Raw genomic sequence first — 23,639 nt, forward strand, 5'->3', positions numbered from 1 at the left:
ATTTTCATTTTTGGGTGAACTAACCCTTTAAAATAGCTCTTTTCTATTTGAATCTGTTTTAAAATGTAACTTATTCCTGTGATGCAAAGCTTAATTTTCAGCATCATTACTCCAGTCTTCAATGTCACATGATCCTTCAGAAATCATTCTAATATGATGATTTGCTGCTCAATAACATTTCTTATTACCAAAGTTTAACACAGTGGTGCTGCTTCATATTTTGATGGAAATCGTGATGCATTTTTTTCAGGATTCTTTGATTAATAAAGATCTCTTCTCTTCTCTGATGACGTGTTTACTGGAGTGAGGGCGGGGCAACCTGTCACTCATATGACATCACAGGAATAGCATTCCACAACCATCCAATCAATTCCCCATGGAGAAAATCAAGCCCCGCCCCACATTTTCTCTTGTTCAAAAGGCCGTTTCACGGATATACATCACAACAGAGAAGAAAAGACTAATCGCAACTTCCGTTTCATGCCGAATTCAATGCATCCTCGCAGAATAACAAACACTTCCTGACCCTTTCTTCAGTCTGCACCTTGCATTATGAATGCAACAACTAATCTAAAAACGACACGCCAACCGAACCACTGATTCCACTGATGAATTCCAAAGGGCTGAAATGTTAATGTACTTCTGCGAAGAACATGCTTACTCGTATGGGCACTTAGAAAAGAACACCTGCGCCATATCAAGCCACCTGTCTCGCTTACACAGAGACCATTATTCTGCTCATCCTCCCTGGAGAACATTAATCTCCATTCTACAGGATAGCACACAGATCCATTAACTGCCCTGTTTCCAAGAAGGGTCCCCCCAAGTTCAGCTGGCAGATGGCACTTTTGCATCCACATTTACTTCATATGGACGGGTTTCGGTGCAGTTGCCAAGGAAATGGGCACAGAAGTGCACAAACAATCACACCAGAGGAAAGTTGAGCGCGCACTTACTTTTGATGCTGAGATCATTTCTCTTCATTCTGAGACAAAATCCTCATACACCTGCATTTTTACCAGCTACAAGGGATGGTTTAAAAACTAAAAGTAATTTTGAAGGAGCCAAAATCTCCAACAACACAGAAAGATAAGCTGACAACCTTCTTTGAGAGAAAGTTATTAGGTAAAATCAGACACGTGTCCAAATAGGCCTATATCTGTATCTGAAGTCATTAAAGTCACTTGCTCTCGAATCTACATTGACAAAGGAAAATTGAACACTCCACAAAAGTGTTTTTTTCTCTTTCTTAGACACAGCAAATTGCACACTCATCTCGACCTCATAGCAACTATGACATCAGAAGTGTTGCAATTTCTGTTTTCCATCAGTGCTGGAGTTTAGAGTGGCTAAAACACAGAGATGTTGGTGACGGAGGAAGAACATTAGTTGCCAGCGGTGGGAAACAAGGAAGCAAGTTCTGACCATTATAAGCGCAACGTCAAAAACACACTCAACAATGCAAGAACTGATTACATCTCCCTACTTCATGTTTTGCAAAATAAAATCCAAGTCTTGTTTCTTATTTTTGAGGTGCTGATTCCAAAAATAGTGTCTGTTTTGCTCCAGCACTTCACTTTCTCACAACATATGATGTGCATTTCAGCATTTTTGCTTTGGACAACCATTTGTAAGCAGTCTTGTCCTTTGATGACCAGAATAACAGCCACAAAGGTCAGGTTACAACTCTCTGTTCAATTCTCAGCCGTTTTCCGCATGACATTATTTATTGGCTATGTCTGATTTCAAGGTTAGAATTATAGTCAGTGACAAAAGAAATTTTCTGCTACATCTGTGGGCGTTTTACTACATCAAAACATTAAATTAATTAGGTTAACTAAAATGTGCAGTATATTGAGAGTCCTGCACTGGAAACTGGGATGTTTGGCCTACAATAAATAGTACGCGATATAAATGTTATAGCCTACTGTGCAGTAGATGTAGGCTACCAACGAGACGCTTTATAATTTAACATAGCGCGAGCCTCATGACAGGAGCTCTATTTAATTCACACAACAATTAATTATTACTATTTATTAAGATCATATTCTCAAACTATATCATAGGCTATATATCCGGCCCTGTATATATAAAATAAAATATAATAAAATAAAATATATAAAATGATTGACAGGTAAAAAGATTATTTCTTCTTGTCCAGGTATTTTAATTGGCTCTTTTTCACGGAGTCTAGTGAGCCATATGTGAAAAATCGCCTTTTTAAAGCAGCGCCTTAACGAGCAATCATGAATTGAATGCACATTGATTGCGATCACATTCTCGCGGAGCCCAAAATAATATTTAGTAAAACAATGCCTAGTTAAGTTAATACAGGAGATACAAATAAAACACAATAGGCCTACAAGAGCGTGGATTAATTTAATTAGCTCGGCTGGACCTCAAACTACACAAATGAAAGTCTTTCCTTATAAAGATGCGTCTAACACAAATGTGCAATGTAAAAAAAAAAAGTACATATGCAAGCATAACAATCAATGCAGTGAGTTTTTAAATTAAATGCATCCAATTAGTTGCATGTAGGCTAGCATTACTATCAACTTCAGCTTTCCTAATAAAGCCCAATGGTGAATAGATTAGGTTGTGCATATACTCACAGTTGTTAGTGATGTAAAGCACAGGATCCCACGAACACACGGACGCATGACTCCAGCCGTTTCCTCAGCGCGCGCTGACAGCTGTAGTTGAATCAAATGCTTTATAGACCGAGTCTGGCCAATGGGAAGAGAGAGAGTGAGAGAGGAGAGGAGAGGAGAGGAGATGCGTTCATCATTCATTCATAGGACTGCACGGGCGCCGTGAAAACCTTTGCGTCTCTACTGCAGGGAATTGCAACGAATGCTCTTTTTACAGCTCAGTTTACTTTCCTCAAACCAGATAAGAATGAACCTGTTTTTGAATTACTGTATTGATATTCCTCAAACACTATCGTTTGTTCCACATATCTAAAACTGCTTAATGTGCATGTGCAGACTCAGCTCAAATTTCTTGTGGAGATAATTTCAGTTTTAGTTGCACTACAGCATCCATGTAATCTATGTATTTGTGTAAATGCACTTTTGGAAAACACATGTGTTTTTCTGGCAATTAAAGGCACACTATGTAACTTTTGGCCCCGGGTAAAAAAACAAACTGTATGCATTTTCCATAAAAACCGTTATTTTGGTTGTGCTTCGGCTCTGCATGACTGTGTTCAGCAATTTCCCGCGAAAACCATCCCTGCAGGTCTTTCGGGTCTTAAATATACTTAAAATAGGCTTACCATAGTAAATCAGGGTAAGACAAAAACGTGGGCAGGAGTGATGTATTGACTCATTTAAATCTGAACAAAAAAAAATATTTTTGTTAATAAAGCAAATGTAAATTCATGTCCCAGTTACACTTCATGTTGTCACATTTTTTTTTTTTTACCTTAGCTGTTCTTTATAACAGTCCATTATTTTAGGATTTCCAGTCATCAAGCTCGGGAAACACAGGTCACAGACACAAAAATGTACCTTTAATTTCCCCAAGCTGATTGCTCACTAAACCACATCATATTTTCAGGCCATTTCAAGTTTAATTTTGATGTGACAAAGCGTATCTAAGTGGCTGAGCTGTTTACTTACTTTTAATTAGACTTCCCATCAGCCATCATTTTGTTCATTCAGACTGATTTGCGAACACAAGACGTATATGAAAACAAGAGGCGGGATTTATCGCACGAAACAATCATAACCAATCATATCCAGTCATAGCGTGATGAAGGAACTGCCTCCTCTCACGTGACACATCTCCCCATTCACTCTCAATTACCCCCCACTAAACCCAGCACACGCTTTCGGGGGTCTGTTAAAAGTCAATAGGCTCAGGGGAGGCAAGAAGAGAAATGCGGACTCCCGCTGTAACTTTACCAGCTGGTGTCGCCGTGGCGACTTTTACTTTAGAAGAGCGAGTGATTTATACACCTTTTAATGTCACATTTTGTAATATTTGCATTTGCGTCTTATTTTTGGAATATGGATTATTTTCTAAACCAATCTTTTGAGGAGGCACTGCCTACCCTTGCCTCCTGAAAGGAAACACACATAATGCCAATACAGACGAAACAAGGTCATTTAGTCCAAAGAAAAACGAAAGCCGGTTTATCACCACATGCACGCATACGTATATACAAATGCATGTGTTAAACAAAAACTTTTGCACTGGTGCTGAACAGATACAACTTTATTACATTTAAAGGGTTCTGCGAATTGTAAACTTTGCACAGTGATTGCATAGATTCACAAATATCATAATTAAAATCAGTGACATTCATGAATTATTCACAATTTCCCGAACAACGGCTTTTAAAAAGTACTTCAAAATAACCAATTTATTTAAAATACCATTCCTCTTGTAAAAGAACAAGACCTATTAAGAAAATATTTAGAATTGCACATAGTTCAAAAAGGAGCTTGAGATGTAATATAAATATATAAACAAATCTTCTTAAAAGCAGCAGTCTATTTAGCTTTGTCACCAGGATAATTATACGTGAAACTTACACCTGAATAAATGTGAGTGTCTTGCATATTCGCTTTCAAAGTTATTTTTAAAAAGCGAGACAGTTCATTAAATACACAATTAACACCCTTAGTGTTCATATTACTAATGTTTGATGACCTACCAGGATGATGATTCAGAAATGCATATTAGAGTAAACAGAAAGGAGACCTTAAAGGAACACTCCACCATTTTTTGATATAGTTCTTATTTACCTTCTTTCCTACATTTAGATAGGTGGGCAAATGCATTTTTGTCTCAGTGCATGGATTGATTTAGTTTGACAGGGTCGGCGCGAGCTTAGCTTAGCTTAATGAATGGAATCCTTTGTTGCCAGCTAGCATGTCCTGAGTAAAAGTGATAAAAAAACAAACAAAAAAACTCCTAATTACTTCTTGTGGCCTGCGTATTCACAACGAGTACAAATAGCAATGCAGATTAACACTAGGCGATTTCCTAGGCAGATATTGACTTGGGACTATCTTGACTTCTGTATGTTGACGGAAGTCGTGGGATTTCATGTGTTGTGTGATATCTCTGCGCCCAAGTAGCAGTGCTTCGCCTGTGCTTCCACCTAATATAGTCCCAAGTCAATATCTGCCTAGGAAATCGCCTAGTGTTAATCTATTTGTACACGTTGTGAATACGCAGGCCACAAGAAGAAATTAGGTGGGGTTTTTTTATATATTTTTTTATCACTTTTACTCAGGACATGCTAGCTGGCAACAAAGGATTCCATTCATTAAGCTAAGCTAAGCTCGCGCCAACCCTGTCAAACTAAATCAATGCATGCACTAAGACAAAAATGCATTTGCCCACCTATCTAAATGTAGGAAACAAGGTGAATAAGCCCTATTTCAAAAAACGGTGGAGTGTTCCTTTAATATTGAACATGTCAAAAACCATGCGAGTATAAGGGGACCAATATAATTAGATTAAAAAACGGACAGCCTTATATTTGCAGAGATATACTCTGCGCAAGTGCTAAATCAGTACAAAGTATGTGCCATTTCATTCAATGTATTCTGCAGAGTTGACTAATAAAAAAGTGCCATATTTGCATGTACTTGTATGCATTGTGCATATATAATATTATGGTATTTTTATAGTGGTTAAATAGCTGTCATACCAGTGATAATTTGACCTAGTTGGTGGGATCTACAAGATGAAGTGAAACTGATATACTTTTAAAGGGCTCTGTCATGACACAACATCTTATATTATCCAGCTTTGAGTAAAAAAGGCCTGTCAGCTAGACATATAAGACACTTATTGCTTTTTTCTTCTCCCATACAGTTTCACCCTGTATGAAATTCTCATGATGGTTTCAAATTGTTACAAAGAGACTTTCTAAAAAAATATGACAAAACATTTTTGTGTGTACTTGGTAAAGTCAAGAGCATATAGTACCATGTATTGGACATCTGTAGTGGAAGTGCTGTGATATCTTTGCAAACAGCAGCCATTTTTTTGGATACCTCTAAGTCTTATATCCCAAAAATAAGGAGAAATTCTCACATTGCATTAATAAGCAGCTAGAAATGAAAATGACTTCTCTGAATTGGCCATTTTTAAAGCTGAATTTTTGAGTTATTATTATCTTTGCATGTTTATCGATGTGTGCTTCAACTGACGGTATCACTGACGCTTTGAATTCATCTGTAGTGTTTGTAAAATCATTTTAAAATACTGAATGCACAAGTAAAATAAAACACACAAAAAAGATGCATCCCCAGCAAATAATCCTCTTCCAAATGAGTACATGTGCTTTTGAAACCCGCCCATAACGCTAAACACAGGTCACAACAGATAACCTCTGTGCTATCAGCGGTAAAACATAAAAACTAATACTATACTAACCCATAAAACTCAAATCGGAAACCCTTGGCACACAGGAACAGGTCTGAAAAATAAAACGCTAACAGTTCACACGAGGACGCCACACACCACCGTCACTTTTAAGGGAAGTCGCTTCCATCATAGATGATTGGCTTCTCGATGGTCAGCTGGTAGTTGACCTTTTTGGAGAGAAATCTGTTGAAAAGAAAACAGAGGGGACACAGCAACTGCTTCACTTCAAACAATAACTAAAGACATCACAAATGAAACAATTAGGTGACAGATTTGGAACATCTTCATATGCAGCAACTTGACAAATATTTAATTATAATAGTGTCTGGAATGTTGCTACGGTTATCACACACACAAAAAAAACATTTGACCAATAGTGTATATATAGTTGATAATTTCTCCCAACTCTTTTATCTATGATTATTGTTTATACTGAGATTGTTGCAATGCATTCTGCCTTATCTGATACATGCAATGCCTTAGAATTTTGTCCAAATAGCATATCTTAGTAGGCAGCATAATATTACCACCTTTGTGTCAATGGTGGGCCTATGATGCGTTAAAACAAGGTCTAGCTAGGCAACATATATAGGCAGCATATGAAATGCAGAAAATCATAAAAATGCATTGCACAGAGGTTAGTAAAATAATCAGTTTGACACTGTAATAAACATCAGCAAAATCATATCAGTTAAAGTCCCCCTGTGGTGAGAATCAAGCTTTTAATGTTGTTTATATGTGGTGTTTTTAATATGTTTTAAGATAAACCATGTGTAAATTCTTAAGTCAATACCATTGCTGAGTATTTTCTCTTTAGAAACTGCAGTGAACCAAAGACAGCCTCAAAAACATAGTTTGAAATCGCTGGTGTTTCTGACGTCACAATCAGGTCAACGTGTGATCGTCAACGAGTGGATCTCTGAGCTGCTGTGCATATTCATAGAACCGCCTATACTAAATGAGGCAAGGGTGTAGACTTACATTCAAGATGTTTTAAGGATATTTGAAGAATTTTTTTCAAGAAAAAAAACATAGACTGTAAAAAAAATATGGACGTAGTGTCCGTGACATCACCCATAGGTTTCTGAAGAGCATTTTTGAAGTCCAAAGTGGGCGGAGCCGGCCGTCGCCATCTTGGTAGCGCGTCACTCCCGCATAACCGAAACCGGGCAAAGAGGCGGGATTAGCTGACGTGACGGCAGACAAACGGCTAGCAGTGACATCAGCGGCAATCCACCTGTCACTCAAGTGGCCACGCCCTTAATTATGCAGAACTTTAAAGCTTAAAGGTATAGCGGAGGATTTTCCCGAATTTTAGAAAAGAACCGCCCTCTCCACTTTTTGAAAAAATGCACATGCGCAACACTCTACCTGCTCCCGAGAGGGAACGCCTATTAAACGTGTGCACGAGAGAGCATGCACGAGCCTAGTTCTCCTCGTGCACGCTCTGTTTACAAGTTGCTGTTGGCTTGGCTCATACAAGCCTACTTTCCTTTACCTGTCGAGTAGAAACTTCGCGACTGAGGCATCAGTGGGAAGCCCAACCTGTGCATTTAGCGCACGCCAGCGTGTGAAATATTCTCCCAAAAACACTCTGGTCTTGTTTCTTTCTTCAGAGGCCTTTCTCTTCTTGTCATACAATTCGTAGACACTTTTTCTCTTGCGACCCTCAAGACATTTTGAAAAAACCCGGTGAGAACGGGCGAGCTTCAATGAATGGCTGAAACCGTAGCTCACCACACACATACACCCGAAAGTGCGCATGCGCAGAAAGCGAAAACTACCTAGGGACGAGCACGTACGACGGCCTTACGTAAACATATCACCAGAATGATTGACAACTAGGAGGACCAATAGTCTTGATGATCCACCCGGAAAAAGTAAAATCCTCCGCAATACCTTTAATATAATTTTAATAGATTAGTTATGAAAAAATTCCCCCAACACACACAGTTGATACGAAGGGCAAAATTAGCTGTATAGACCAAAACCACTTTTTGTACCAGACTGTAAACATATTTTTTCTGCTGTAAATTTGGCCATTTTTACATGTGGAGTCTATGGGATTAGCGGCCAGTCAATGAATGGCAGTTTAAGTAACTTCCGTGTTGGATTCAAGAGAGAAACCGGAAGGTTGCCGCTTGGAAAAACACTTAAATGTCATTTTGGTGATCAAAGATGAGTAATAAGGGATACAATCATGGACTACAGGGGGATTTTAAAAGAGTAGATTTTTTTCTGAGAAGCACAAGCTCTGAAAGGTTTCCCGGAGTGTGCAAATGTCACCTGTGTGTTACTGTACCTGGAAAATGAGTTATCAAAGATGAGTGTGTAGACTCCTGGGTTGCGGACTTTGAGTTGTCCCTGTATGGTCTCTTTGTGCGAGTTACAGCGTGTGAGAGGAATCAGAACCTGAACCACAGGGACACAAAGATTTAGCACCGTAGCCTAGAGAGTGCTCCGACTGATCAGGCGCAGATCAATATCGGCCGATAACAGCTTTATACATTTTGATCGGTGGTCTCTATAGAGAATGTGAAGCTGACATCATGCTATGTTGAGTTCTGGGCAGTTGTCTTCTATAGACGCCATATAAGAAGGATCTAATATGCCTTTCTGCTTGTGAGTTTAATGCAGTGTTTTGATTTTCTGTTGTGATAGTTAAAAATGATCATTCATGCTGTATTTGTATATATATATATATAATAAAACAAAAACTAATAAATTACTAAAACTTAAAATTTTATTAAAATGAAAACTGAAAATATAAAAAATGAAAGCTAATTCACAATATTAATAAATAATATAACAGTATATAAATAATACTAAAATAACACAGACCGTAAGTTATCAAACAAAAAAAAACAGCTAGCTATTTAATTAGGCAATATTGTTATCGCAGATTTAATATTGTAATATATATTATTATTTAACTTACAGAAAAACAATAAACATCTCAATCATGGTGAAATCATCAAGCATGCAGACATGAAATATAACTAAATCCAACTAAATAATAATAATAATAATAATAATAATAAAATATTTCTTAGAATCATTTATTTGTTATTCCCCAACACTAAAAGTGAGGCAATATTTAAAGTTATGATCTGAGCTTTGATAAATCACACACAAAGACTAGGCCATATATCACAGCAAGCAACTTTAGTGATGGTCGGTCTTCGCATGCTCAACAGGTGTTGAAGCGCATGTGTGTGTGTGTGTTTGTTACCTTGGCCTGCTCAATAGGTGTGTCAAGTGTCTCTCTGTACACCACCGTGAAGGAGATGCTCTTTGGCTCGGAAGAGAAAACCCAGCTGATGATGGGCCCGTGGTCGCCCACGGTGATGGGAATGGCGCTATAGCAACTGGACTTGACAAAGAGCTCTCGGGAACCATCACCGAAATGAGAAATCTCATCTATATCCAGAGGCACAGAGGTACTACAGAAAGACATGCACGGAATCAACAATAATAATCATAATAATAGTGGAGCGGGATGAGTGTGTGTGTGTGTGTGTGTGTGTGTTTACTAACGTGAGTTCTCCTGACTTGAGGAGGGTGATTTCTGCATCCTGTACAGTAGAGATCATCTCTTCCTGTTCATCAGGCGTCACATCACTTGATATGCTACTGTAAAAGACAATAATCACAATAAACCATAAATTGAGGGGACAAGTTTTTTTTTTTAAGAATGTTCTGATCTTTAGATATGACTTACTTTAATGTACATCTATGGGATATTGTCACCCATTTTATTGTATAAATCATAATCGTTTCATCTGAAACAGTGATATTTTACTATGATTGATATACTATTATAGTGTTTGTTAAGGTTTTGAATTAGATTATTATAATTTTTTTCTGTTTTCACTTAAGTTTTCATTAAATTTTTTTGTAATATTTATTTTTTCAAATGTTTCTATATAGTATTTAATCATTTTCATTCATTAGCTTTAGTTATTTTAGTACTATTCTAGTGCTTTGGCAGCTATCTGAAATAAAATATGTTTAAAGTTGTTTATATTTTATTTCAGTTAAAGTATATTTCAAGCAACACAAATGTTTTTAATTAATGGTTTGGTTAACTATAATAACGCTGGTCTGAAGCACAAATGTTCAAATCTTTAACCCCAGTTATAAATCTGTCGTGGCAAACATAATTAAAATAGCTACATTTGTGTGCTAAAGCTAGAGGCTTATTTATTTAGACATTTTGTAGGCTTTTAAAATCAATCTTAGAGCAACGACAAGCAATTGAGTTTCTTCTTTAGTCTAACTAACCTGTCTAAAACTGCATAATGAAAAATTTAACTATCCTTGATTTTTTTTAAATAACAGTTCACTGTACAATAAAAACCTACTGTCACTTTCAGGTCTCAAAAGTTCCCAATACAAAAACTAAGCTGCAAAAATAATAATAAACAATAATAGTTTGGAACTTGTGCAATAAAATAATACAGATGAATACATTTGAACACATTTACACTAAAGTTCGAAAGTTTGGGGTATTTATAAAAAATACCATATAAGACAGTAATATTGTGAAATATTATTATAATTTATAATATGTTTTCTATTTTAATACTTTAATAAATTATTTATTCCTGTGATCAAAGCTGAATTTATTCCAGTCTTCAGTGTCACATGATCCTTCAGAAATCATTCTAATATGCTAATTTGATACTCAAGACAGATTTCTGATGTTGAAAACAGTTGTGCTGCTTCATATTTTGTGCAAACCGTTATAAAAAACATTTCAGGATTCTTTGATGAATATAAGCTCAAAAGAACAGCATTTATGTGAAACAGAAATCTTTTGTAACATTATAAATGCCTGCACTGTCACTTTTGATCTGACATTTTTGATAATATTTTTGTTTTGATCTTTATATAAATTGGTCACAATCTAACGCAGCATTGCAGAGACTGTTACTGAAGGACCCGAGAACCGTTAAACCACCTGCAAGAACCATTAATCATTTAACATGCGAAAAAGATGTATACATTAAGCTTTTAAATGCACAGCGGCAAAAGAAAAAAAGCGGATTAATGTGCATGCATAATACGATATGTTTGATGCAAAAAAAAACTTTGATAGACATAAAATAAATGCTAAAAAAACTTAAATGAATAAAAAAATGTATTAATAAATCGCAAACAAAATGTTGTTCCATCAAAACTCTCTCCTTTCCTGGAGAGTGCGTCTGTAATTACGGAAACTCGCTCACCCAGAGGAAGCATTTGGGGCTGCTAGTGAAATTATATGCCAGGCAGGTGCTCATCTCAGAGTGACAAATGTTAGAAAATGTACCCAAGATGGAATGAAATGCATAAATTGACAGTCATCATCCCTTTCACAATCAATCTCCCGGCAGGACTTCCTGTCTGTCTGTAACACTTATTTAGGGACACATCACAGCACAATCTTCTAAACAGAGACCCAGTGATGCAGCCGGGACAATCTTGATAATTCTGCTACAAATTGGACCATTTGGAGTGTGATTGTGAGTACATGGGAATGTTTTAACGCATACATTGTCTCTACTTCGTTTGTGCACACTTTCTATGAACAATTCTGATTCAGATTTCACTTAATGAATGTGGTTCCTTATTGATTCCTTTTCAGTCCAGTCATTTTAAGCCAAAATGGGGGTCAACCTTGAACAAATTGCAACAGAAGCAAACTCAACTGATTTTGTATCCTCAATATGTCCTGAGTAAGGAAAAAAAAAGCCCAGAAGAACCCCATTATGGGAAAGTTTTGAAAAAGACCCAAATATAGCCTATTCATACGCCTATTCATTCTTCTTCTTACGTGAATAGGGTAAAAAATTTAACCTTTAGATATCACCATGAAAATTACTGAGTTGATTACTTACATCAAGACAAACAAAAAATGTATTACAAGTTTTTTTTAATTGTTTGTTAACATGGACAATTTGCTAATTTGCATAAAAACCACAACAGATCTAAACATTGGGTCTAGCCAGGTGAAAATGTCTTGTTGAATCTTGTTGACATATAACTAAAATACTTGATGTTAAGGTCTGATTGGAACCCATTTAGGCTACCCATGAGCATTAATACATAGAGGCAGGAAGAAGTACTTTAAACCAGCCTTTATTTGGGTCTTTCTCGAAACTTTCCCCTAATGGGATTCTTCAGGGCTTTTTTTTTTTCCTTACTCAGGACATATTGAGGATACAAAATCAGTTGAGTTTGCTTCTGTAGCAATTTGTTCAACCTTTTTTCATAAAATGACTGGACTATAATTGTGAAGCTAAAAGAATAAAAACTGTCTTGAAATGAAACCGTGCATCTAGCATCACCTCTCACTTTAGTCTAAAAGCTAAAAGCTTCACATCTTGAGCAGCATTTACCACAAGTGTGCTTTCACACAGACTGAAATGTTTATGTTGCATAAATTTATTTTTATTTACATTTATTTATTTGGCAGATGGCAGAAGGAACATCACGAGCACTTTATTGTAAGAGCCAACAATATTTGCAGGGTACCATGCCATGCCTCTGATGAATAGAAAGCATTTATTTGAAATAGAAACCTTTTGTAACATTATAAATGTCTCTACTGTCACTTTTGACCAATTTAAAGCATCCTTGGTGAATAAAAGTATGAATTCCTGGGGGAAAAAAAACTGACCCCAAACCTTTGAACGGTAGCGTATTCATAGGTGGTAAATTGTCTTCAATTATTTGTGTGTTTGCGTGTTTACGATCTTACATGTCTCCAGTTTGCCCTCCTTCTTCTTCTTCCTGTGATCCAGTGGTGGTACGCGAGTCGCTGTCATAGACCCCATTCACTTCCTCCTCCGTTATGATGTCAAACACCCCATCATCCGGCCTCTCACCAGGATCTGTAACTGCATGTCAGGACACAGGAAGTCATCAACTTTGACATCAACCCATAAGAAATGTAAAAAGTGAGTAGAAAGACAATTAGCATGAAGCAAAGGTCCTTAAAAACGGACAGGACATAAAAATAACAACACTTAGATCCATCATATGTTAACAACCTTAAACAACTTAAGTAAATGTAAAAACGAATAAGTAAAATGACAGACTAAACTAAAAATAAATTAAAGCTAAACAGAAATATTTTAGAAAAAATGACAAAAGAACACAACAAAATGGCATAAAAATATATAGAAATAAAAGCTCATTTAAAATATTAATAAGTAGTGTTGTAGTACCCACTTTTGTACTTGGCCTTGTCTCAGGCTAAGAGGACTCAGGAGTTTATTTCAAGACCACAATTGCGGGGATACGACCTGGACTTGGTTTAGGTAATCTTGACTACAACACTATTGATAAGTACTATAATAGTATAATACTAAAAGGGGTTGGGGGGGGGGTTGGGGGGTTAAGTATCGATTCTGAATTGTTTGTAAGTTTGTAAGTTTCTTCATTATTCAAGTGTAAATTACTGATAATGCATTGATGGTAATGTCACATGGTATGTGTTACTTTTCTCAGCGAAGGCCAGGATAGACCAATCACAGTCTGTGATGACTCTACATAATTTGACTCGCATGTCAGGAATCTTAATTTAAACAAATTGCAATTTTTTGTGTAAAAATATCTGCAATACAATAAAAAAATCCTGACATTTGAGCATGCCTAATGGAGTATCTGGTTTCTGAGCCATCAAGCGCCCCCTTGAAGAAGATATTGTGTGTATGTCATAATGGAAACCTTTATAACAAGCAATATTTGCTATATAATACAATCAATGATAGGACTGCCTGTGAAGGCCAATTCATCAGTCAATTACAATGACGCATGTTATACAAAGTGCTCTGTAACAAAATCCTGATCCTTTAGCATTCTACACCGGGCTTCTTGGCAATTCAATTTATTCATAAAGACAATCTTCAGACACAAAAGATGAATGCCAGGCAGAACAATGTATTCAAGCACTTGAAGGTTCTCTCAATTCATAAATGCCAGTGTATTCACTTGCTCAAAATGATAAACGTTGACAGCACCTTTCTTTTTTAGCCCTTATATGGAGAGATTATAGGAAAGAAAAATGACCTTTTTATGCATGCTAAGTAAGTTTTAGGGTGCTCTTAATAGGAATAAAGTTGCCAGAATTTAAAACTCACTTTAACAACAAAGTGCCTTCAAACCGCCTGGGAAGTTCCTACATACAAGACAGACACTACGATATAATAAAGAATAAAATGGCCAATTTTACGCATATTACGCTTTTTTGCTATGAGGAGGCAGAAAGCTTTTTAGCACTAATGCAACACAATGAAGAGCAAAGGATGCAAATTTGGTGTGTTTTTCATACTCTCAAAGGGAATGATGTGAAATGCAAGTTGATTGCACAAGTCTGTCCTCATGAATCAGCTAAATAAGTCATGTTTTCTGGCTATTCTTCATCAACAAAATGCATACAAACTAAACTGCACGGTCGGTTAAAACAATTACAATTTTAGGTTGGCTTAATGTGCAATCAACTCGTGAATACAATCATTCTAACATGACACGAAGGGTGTGTTTTCTGCTGTGTGTATCTGTACCTGTAACTCTTGGTGTGGGTATATAGGGTGGTGGTGGTGGAGATTGACCGGCAGCGTTTGCGTGGGGTGGTGGCTGGTTTTCTGAAGAGCTGTTGAGTTCAGCCTTCGTAAATCTTTCCACCACGGCGCCGTGCTGCGTGTAGCACTCTCGACAGCAGCGCTCCTTCTTTGCGTTTTTTGTCATTACGTAATTGTTGCTGCAGTAGTAACAGAAGATACGGCCACACAACCTGCCAGGAAACACAGAATAACCATAAGTCCAAATATTCGGCACAAAATAACATGCAATATTTTTAAACCAAACAAAGCACCATATATAAATGTTCTTTATATTGAGTCTGAAATACTTCAGTGTGTTCACATTCGGTTCTTTTTCTTCAAAAAAAGAAATTGATACATTTAGTCCTGATTCGCTTTTGATTTTTAAGACCAAGCCTAAAGATACAAAATAAAAAAACAGCTATTATGACATATATTTAAAACAATGTTGTGTGCTGGGATAAATGCACTCACTGTATGTGAGTACATATGATGGAGCTGAAAACTCGTGAATAAAAATTATAAAATGTATAAAGAGTCAAAACAGCGGCAGGAATCCCTCCATCACACACACAAACGAAGATCTTCTGCAAAGGAAATGCCATTTCCTACACCTGTACTGAACTGTAATGGGCAATGTAGCTCCTATGATAAGAAAAACAGGTATGCTTGAGCATTCTGTCCTTTTTAGGGTCGCATCCCGTGACATCACATCCTGTTTTTGGTTCGTTTCGATGTCTTTGGTCCATGTAGCGTTCACATTTCAGTCGAACCGCACCAGAGTTCGTTAGGAACCGGACAGAGACTCATCTTTTTTTCTGCTCTCGGTCCACTTGTTTGGTTCACACCAGGGTTCAGATGGCAGCGTTCACACTTATTCAAATGAACCACACTAACAGAGCAATAGCACCAGGGTTCGCTTTAATCGAACCAAACCTGACAAGTGTGTCGTTCAGACACCAAACATTTTTTGTTGAGTTTGTCGCCAAAAACTGTTCTCAGATAATTCAACAGGTCTTAAAATATCATAAAAATGTTTTAATTGCTATAAAATTGCTATAATTGCAAAGTTTTGAGGGAAGAACTGACTATGACCAAATTGTGCTCAGTGACAGTTGTTTATTTGCATGCGTTCTGCATTCATAATCTGAATTGTTTCAGCCAGATTTACTAAAGTACTTATGCAGAGCAGGAAACAAGGCAAACAGTCAGAAAATGTGTTGTGTTGGCTGAGAAAAGAATGACAATGATTTCATTTAAATGTGCCCAGGGCTAAACCTGCGCATACAGATGAAACAAAAAAATGTGTTGGACACTTAAATCTCACTTAAATAAAAATGTTTTGAATATATTTGCATTATTTTACAATATATTTAAATCAATATTAATGTGTATAGAGCTTTTCACAGCACATATAGTTCCAAATGATGTGAAGAGAAGAAATAATAGCACTTTTCCAGTTTTTACTAATGTGACGGGCTGCTTTTTCTTTTAGAGCCTTTCTTCAACCCATGTGTACAATACTTTAAAGGTGCAGTAAGCAATTTCTGACAAACGCTATTGAAAATGTAAATCAACACCAAATCAAACAAATTGTGAATATTTGCTAATGTCTGTTCTGTGTGTGGAAAAGTGTTTGTACGTAGTCCTGGAACGATCAGACCGAGCACCACAACAATCTTGAAGCCAATCAGCAGTAGGGGGCGTGTCCTCTTATGATGGGGGAGGAGAGAGAGTGAGCAAGCCGGACATTTGTAGAAAGATTGTAGAAAGAGAGATGGCTGAGATATTACCAAAGAGGAAAAGGTCAGAGGAATATTATTGGATGAAGAAGAGTTACAGTCAGGCAAGAGCTAGGACCCGCGTTAATAATGGAAAAGCTTTTCAGCACTGGAGAGACGTTAGAGATGCCAAGGTTGCTTTGTCTCTGCTCGATACGTGAGTAACATTGGTTTCACAGAACAAAGATATGCTGTTGTTGTAATATTAGCTATAGTAATATGACAGTTTTGAGTGTTATTGTTTGCCTGCAGCTGGTGTGTTGGTGACTAACAAGTCTTGCTTGTATATACTCCTGAGTCACCTTGCTTGTTTGTTCATTTGCATTATCATTGTGCTTGCCGTCAGCTATGATAAAGACAAATGCATTTCCACGCTTTATAAGCTTAGAATGTTTAACGCCAGCTGTTAGTCATTGCCTGTGTTGCATAGCAAGTTCATTATTTTGGGGGCAGAGCAATAAAGGGAGGCGTGTGTTTGTTTGGGTGTTGATTTCAAATATCAAGAATGTTTCTCAGAAATCGCTTACCTCACATATAAATTACCTAAGTTATTTATATTTATAATTAATAGTAACCTAAATTACTTAGCTTTTTAAAATTCATAAATCAATTTTCTGCTGTTCTTTTGCATTTCACTCCACCTCTACCTTGAGATCAGAGCAGGTGTTCGCGAGATTGCCCACCTGCAGTGATGCCGTCGCAGCCACCACGTGAACTGGCCCTGGCAGCCCAGGCAGTGTGTAGCCTCTTTATCCACCAGCCACCACTTCTCCTCCGCTCTCAGCTTCTGCTCGAACTCAAGAGCATCCGATTTCTGCCACAGAGCATCCTTATCCCTAAAAAACAGAGAGAGCAGGAGATGAGAATTGAAGGAAGACTCCAAGGTTCTCTTGTGTCTCTTGGTGTCCTTAACGTCTAAAAGTGCTTTTCATGGATCAGCCATTTCATTTCCATTTCATGTCGAGAGGAAACTTTTATCACATCTGCAGCTGTATGATTATATCATTTTATCCACACCAAACTGTAGATTTGATCAAACAGGCGTTTATGCACATCCAGGATATCTTTGTGGTAAGTAACCCTTATATATTTTATCTACTGAGCATTCTGGCTCAGTAGATATATTAATTTTGGTTTGCTTAGAGAATTACAGGTACCTCACAAACCATAAGAATGTAATAATCTACAAAGGGACTGAATTAAACAACTGATATACAGCAACAACAATCTGAAAGGCAGCGGAGAACAAGCTCTTGACCTGCTTTTATGTGTTCTTCTTTGATATAAAAACATTTCATGCTGCCATTATCAGGTTTCTTGACATTTCATTGAGAATTCGAGTAGCTTCATCTGTTAAAATCTTTTTTTGTTTGTACTTTCTATCCCCTGAAGTGAAAGGGAGATTACAAATAAATATTCTAGATTTATTAATGTGTGTATATATATATATATATATATATATATATATATATATTTCTGTAAAGCTGCTTTGAAACGATATGTATTGTGAAAAGTGCTTTACAAATAAATGTGAATTGAATTGAGTATATATATATTAATATTATTAATTTAATATGTTTTATAATTTAAAACATAGAACATTTATTATTATATATTAATTATTATTATAAGAATGAGCAAAGCAGGTAAAGGCCTATTGACACCAAAAGAAAGCAGACAAAGCTTAATTAACTTCAGACAAAAAGCGTCCAATAATTTTCACTACAAGAATTTTGAAACAACAACGATATAAAAAAAAATATTTACAAATATTTAAAGTATTTTCAAAATGAAAAAGTAAAATGAATCATCCAAAACTATTTACACAAAGATTGAAATTAATCATTCTGAGTGTGAGATAGTCCATAAGAATGCACTGAATCTTTTATCTGGAAAAATGCGTGTCTGATTGAAAAAAGCCTTACATGTTAGAAAAACGCAACCTTAAAACCTAACCCTGACCTATAACAATGAAAACAAATTGACTTTTATTATTAACAACGAAATAACCCAGATTTTACATTAGGAAAGAGAAGCTAACCCTGAAGTTCTATACAGACCTAATAAGTTCGATGAGCCGTTCCTCCAGGTTTACTTTGGTTTGGCTCAGATCCTCCAGCTCAGCAGACAACTGGAGATGCTGATTCTGAGTCTCTGTCAACACCTGATCCAATTTCTGCTTCAATTCTTCCCTCTCCTTCTGTACGTCACTAAGAGCCTCTTTGGTACTAAGGCAGAGAGAAAAAGCAAAAAGAATTTAATAATATTGAATAAAAATATAACCTAAACAATAATTTACTAAAAACCGAATCTCTTCAAGGGTCCAAGAAATCCTTATCATGAGAATCCATTTGGAAATCCATTAGTGATGGCTTTTATTCATGCAGATCCATTATCTGTGCTGCATTAACCCTTTTATAGTGCTTTTGAACGCGTGCTCACCTTGATACACTTCCTTGCAGTTGTTGCGTCTCACACTCTCTCTCATGTATCAGAGTCTCACAATTAGTGATATAAGAATCCTTCTCCTCAATCAGACGAGAGTATTCTATCTTCACTCCCTAAATATAAACACACAAACAAACAGCCAAATGCATGAACACACAATCTGGACACACAAACATTCACATACATTGACAATGTTCTGTACAGTTATTTTGTCTCATTTTGTTTTATTTTATCTTGATTTTCATCTTATCCAAGGAACAAAAAAAAGTGCTGATTTGATTACCTTGTACTGTAATATTGAAACAACCCTAACTATGTTTTTGGACGTGTACGATGGCAACACTTACAAAAAACATACTATGGTACTATCATGGTTGTTTAGACATAGTAGTACCACAGTATTACCACGGTATTTTCGACATGTACCATGGCAGTATTATGGTATTTCACTTCCATGTTCTACAAGTACCACAGTATTACAATCTGATATCACTACACTATTATACTATGGTACCGCCAAAGTACTTTTTGTAAAAGAATGCCATGTTTTGTTGTATTCTTTAAAGTATTTTGGAGTACCATGTGAATACCATGGTGCATGAATATGGCATAATTCAACACCATGGTATAACCATCAAATACCGTCACTGTACCATCGTACTGTCACAATACCATTTTGGGTAATTGTAAATATATATTTTAACTCAATAGCTATGCAAAAAAGAGAGAAAAAACAACAACAGCATAGGTTTTATTGTTGCAAAAAGCTGAAAATGTTTAAGAATATTATTATAGAAGATCATTACAGTGGCACTTGTACTCTAATTGACAAATATCTGCTAGAAACTGCATGCACTGTTCCTAATTATAGACTTAATGAGAAGCAAATTATTCATCACTGTCTGGCAATTAGCCCCAATCTCTTGTCGTCTATTTCACCGTCTCGCACAGTGGGTCTCCAATGAACAAGAACAAAAGGAGCAGCAAGAGATCAGACATTCATCACCTACTAATGTCAGTGTTATCAGCCAACAGAGATGAATAATAATGATTCACATGCTGGTAATCAAAAAGTATCTGATGATCATGAAGATCATTCAAATGAAAGTAGAGTCACACCTGGCTCAAAACATTTACATACCTCTGACTCTGATAATTTGGCCTCCAGCTCAGATGTCTTCTTCAACTCCAAGTCTAGCTGAGCTTTCAAACCCTCGATCTCTTCATTAAGACTCTAGTTTGAACAGTAATAATTATATAAATAAATAATCCATAAAGTACTAGAAAATATAAAAAAATGATTTGAATACTAAAATATAATTGTACATAAAATGTGCTTGGATTTATGTCAATCACAAAGTAAATCAAATAAAACCACTAAAGTGGCATAAAAAAAAAAATGCATTCTTGTCATGTCAGAATTACTGTAATTACGGGTTTCTGACTTGCAGTGCGAGTTCACACTGCTCAGCTTAAATAATTTTTCTCACTTAACTGCTGTGACATGTAAAAACAGCCAAAAAGGCTACTAGAGGTACATGTATATGTTTTATTGATATTCCTTTTCTAATTTTACTATTAGTAATTAACAATACTGTAAAAACGAATAAATAACAACAAAAAACACTGCATATATAAAATGCACATCAACAGCAAAGTGCAATACATGTGATACATTTTGGCATTACGAGATTTGCCATAGAAACAAATTATTTCAGAGAGCTGTCATCTTGTAATTGCTATAATTCTCCAATGACATGAACATTATGTGACAAAGTAAGTATGTGACAAAAGGGATTTAAAGTGATAATGAAGATTCTGGGATAATTTTACCTTTATCTGGTTCTTGAAAGTCATGCTCTCCGTGCTCATCTGAAATTTCCCTGCAGCGATCTCTTCTCGCGCAGCGTCCCGCTCGCCCTCTGTCTTGTCCAGCAGATCTTTTAGTTCCAGCACAGTTTCTGAAAGCTTCTCCGTCTGCTGGAGCTCTTCATGTAGACTGGAGTTTTCTTGGTGAAGAGCCACCAGGCTGGCATTGAGCCGCTCAGTTTCCTTCACTCCTTGCTGTTGCAGTTCTTGTATCCGAGCAGCTTCGGCAGCCCATCGTTCCCGGGCCTCTTCCCGCTCTGCGGTGAGCTGGCAAATTGTTATTCCCAGCTCCGCCATTTCTGTGTTGACTCGGTGGAGACACTCTCTGGTCTCAGCATTCTCCAGGACCAGCCGTTCATTCTGGGACTTGAGCTCTGCCAGCTCCTCTTGGGCTGAAGCAACCTCAGCAGTTGTTTTCTGATGTGCAGATGTCTCCTGGTTCAGTTGCGACGTTAAGGCTTCAACACGTTCGCTAGACTGCAGGAGCTCATTCACATGCAGTCGATTCTGCTCCTCTGCCTGCTTCTTCAATTGCTCAGTTAAGATCCGCAGTTCTGCACAGGAAGCCTCAGTGACATCCAGCTTTGCTTGAGTCTTGTCCTTCTCTTCTATAGCACTGTGAAGTTTAGCCCTAAAATCGAGCACGTCCTCTTGAAGCCTAGAAACTTCTTTCACACTCAATCCCAGCTGATCTTCCAGGAGAGTCACTTTTAAAGCAATCTCTTGGGTTTCTTTAGCCTGACATGCGCTCTGCTCAAGTTGGACCTTCTCTGCAACCTTCCTCTTGGCCTCAAGACTATTAATCATCTCTGTTTGTTTAACGAAAGCTCTTTCTGCCTTTGTCTTCTCCATTTCCAAATCCCTCTCCCGACCTTCAAGTTCTTCCACCCTTCCCTGGAGCTCCTCACAGAGCTTCTCCCGGTCCTCCAGGTTGGAGTCCTTCTCTTTAAGCTGAGCGGTCAGGTTTGCCTCATTGCATTTCGCAGCTCCAAGACTCTTCTCAAGTTCAGCAATCTGGCTGTTGATGTTGCGTATCTCCTCCTGCATAGCTGTGAGGGCCGCTTTAAGAGTGACCTGAACCTCCATTAGGTCCTTGTTCTCCAGCTCCCGTTGGCGAACTGAACTCTTGGATTCCTCCAACTGCATGTTGGCCTTATGCAGCCTCTCATCCAGACTCCTGTTCTCCTCTCTCATTCGCTGCTCTCGTTCATCCACTGTCACTTTCCCGTCATCAATTTGCGTTCGCAACTGCTTCTCCGAGGCCCTCAATCCGGCCAGCTCACTCTCCAGGGAGGATTTGTTTTTAAGCAACTCCTTCTTGGTGTCCTCAGTCTTGTTCATCATCTGGAGGAGCTCACTGTTTTGCTCCATAAGCATGGCACAGCTATCTTTGTACTCGTCAATCTTCTTGGCCTGCACTTTGGTGCTGTTCTCCAGTTCAGATACGGTTACCATCAGATTCTGTTTCTCCCTATTAAGCTTCTCTGATTCCTTCTCCAGAAACTGGATTGTCTTGGTACTGGAGAGAAGATCAGATTCTTTAGCCTTTAGCTGTGTCCGCAATCCTCGCAGATGCCCTTCCAGACCACTCATCTTCTTCTCAAGCTCTTCTTTATCCTCTTGCATTCCCTTCCTCTCCACCTTTGCCTGTTTTTCCATAGTTTCCAGAGAGTTCTGGAGATCTAGCAGTTGCCTCTGAAGGTTGCTGGTCTCTTTATCTCGCACTGCAAGAGCCCCTTGGAGTTTGTCCATGATATTACGGTGCTCTTCTGCTCTGGTCTGTAGTTGTTTACCCTTCTCCATCCAAGCAGCCATTTTCACCTCAGCCTCTTTGAGTGCCTCATCCTTCATTCGGACTTTCTCAGCTAGTTGTTCAGCCTGCCTTCTCCTCTCTTCTCCTTCTGCAAGAGCATCTATTCTCCCCTTCTCAGCATCTTTCAATTCATTTAACAACTCGTGAATCTTCTGGGCAGAGTTGAAGTCACTGGTCGCTTTCTGGCCTTTCTCATCCAATACTCCATCTAGCCTTGCCATCAATTCCTCATTTTTACGCTCTGCTGCTGCCAACATGTCCTGGAGGTCCTTGTGGGAGGCCTCTCGGATGGTCTCACGTCCCCTCAAGACCTCCAGATCATGGGATAGGGCTCGTTCGCTCTCAACTAGCATCTCCAGGTTCTGCTGGAGCTCCTGATGGTTACCTTGGGCAGCTAAAGAGACATCCAGCTGCCTTTGAAGCTCCACCACAACCCCACGAAGTTCACCCGCCTCGGCGCCTAACTGCTGCACCTGGTCGAGGAACTCTCTTTGCTTTAATTCAGACTGGTCCAGCTCCAGGCGGAGATCGTCTATAGCACTGATGGAAGAATCATTCAGTCCACTGGAGTTTAGCACAGACATGTCTGGACTCCCAGGGAAGTCGTGTGCCTGCTGTAAGGTTTGAGAGAAAGACAGAAAATAAACTCAGAGAGGAGATACACATAATCAGTAAAATAAAGAGAGATTGCTTCAAGTTGAATAGATCTGAGAAAGTTGAAATTGAGTAGATTTGAGACATTTT

The 23,639-nt window shown here is 37.7% G+C and overlaps 2 protein-coding genes across 2 annotated transcripts in view; both read right to left on the reverse strand.

Moving 5' to 3' along the window:
- ghrhrl (growth hormone releasing hormone receptor, like) overlaps positions 1-2,724 on the reverse strand; it is a 40,630-nt gene extending 37,906 nt beyond the window's left edge. The window contains exon 1 of the mRNA XM_084428824.1: positions 2,616-2,724. Coding sequence (XP_084284950.1) covers positions 2,616-2,663 — 48 coding nt within the window. The 5' untranslated portion in view covers positions 2,664-2,724. The remainder of the gene's footprint in view (positions 1-2,615) is intronic.
- Positions 2,725-5,313: 2,589 nt separating this feature from the next.
- Positions 5,314-23,639, reverse strand: part of fyco1a (FYVE and coiled-coil domain autophagy adaptor 1a) — a 30,979-nt gene continuing 12,653 nt past the window's right edge. The window contains exons 8-18 of the mRNA XM_084428805.1: positions 21,047-23,509; positions 20,355-20,447; positions 19,208-19,326; positions 18,826-18,993; positions 17,449-17,601; positions 14,946-15,175; positions 13,139-13,277; positions 9,931-10,026; positions 9,626-9,836; positions 8,696-8,805; positions 5,314-6,576 (exon numbers count right to left, since the gene is read on the reverse strand). Of these exons, the coding sequence (XP_084284931.1) occupies positions 6,501-6,576; positions 8,696-8,805; positions 9,626-9,836; positions 9,931-10,026; positions 13,139-13,277; positions 14,946-15,175; positions 17,449-17,601; positions 18,826-18,993; positions 19,208-19,326; positions 20,355-20,447; positions 21,047-23,509 (3,858 nt within the window). The 3' untranslated portion in view covers positions 5,314-6,500. The remainder of the gene's footprint in view (positions 6,577-8,695; positions 8,806-9,625; positions 9,837-9,930; positions 10,027-13,138; positions 13,278-14,945; positions 15,176-17,448; positions 17,602-18,825; positions 18,994-19,207; positions 19,327-20,354; positions 20,448-21,046; positions 23,510-23,639) is intronic.

This window comes from Rutilus rutilus (assembly GCF_951802725.1).
Source record: "Rutilus rutilus genome assembly, chromosome: 13".
Lineage (NCBI taxonomy): Eukaryota > Metazoa > Chordata > Actinopteri > Cypriniformes > Leuciscidae > Rutilus > Rutilus rutilus.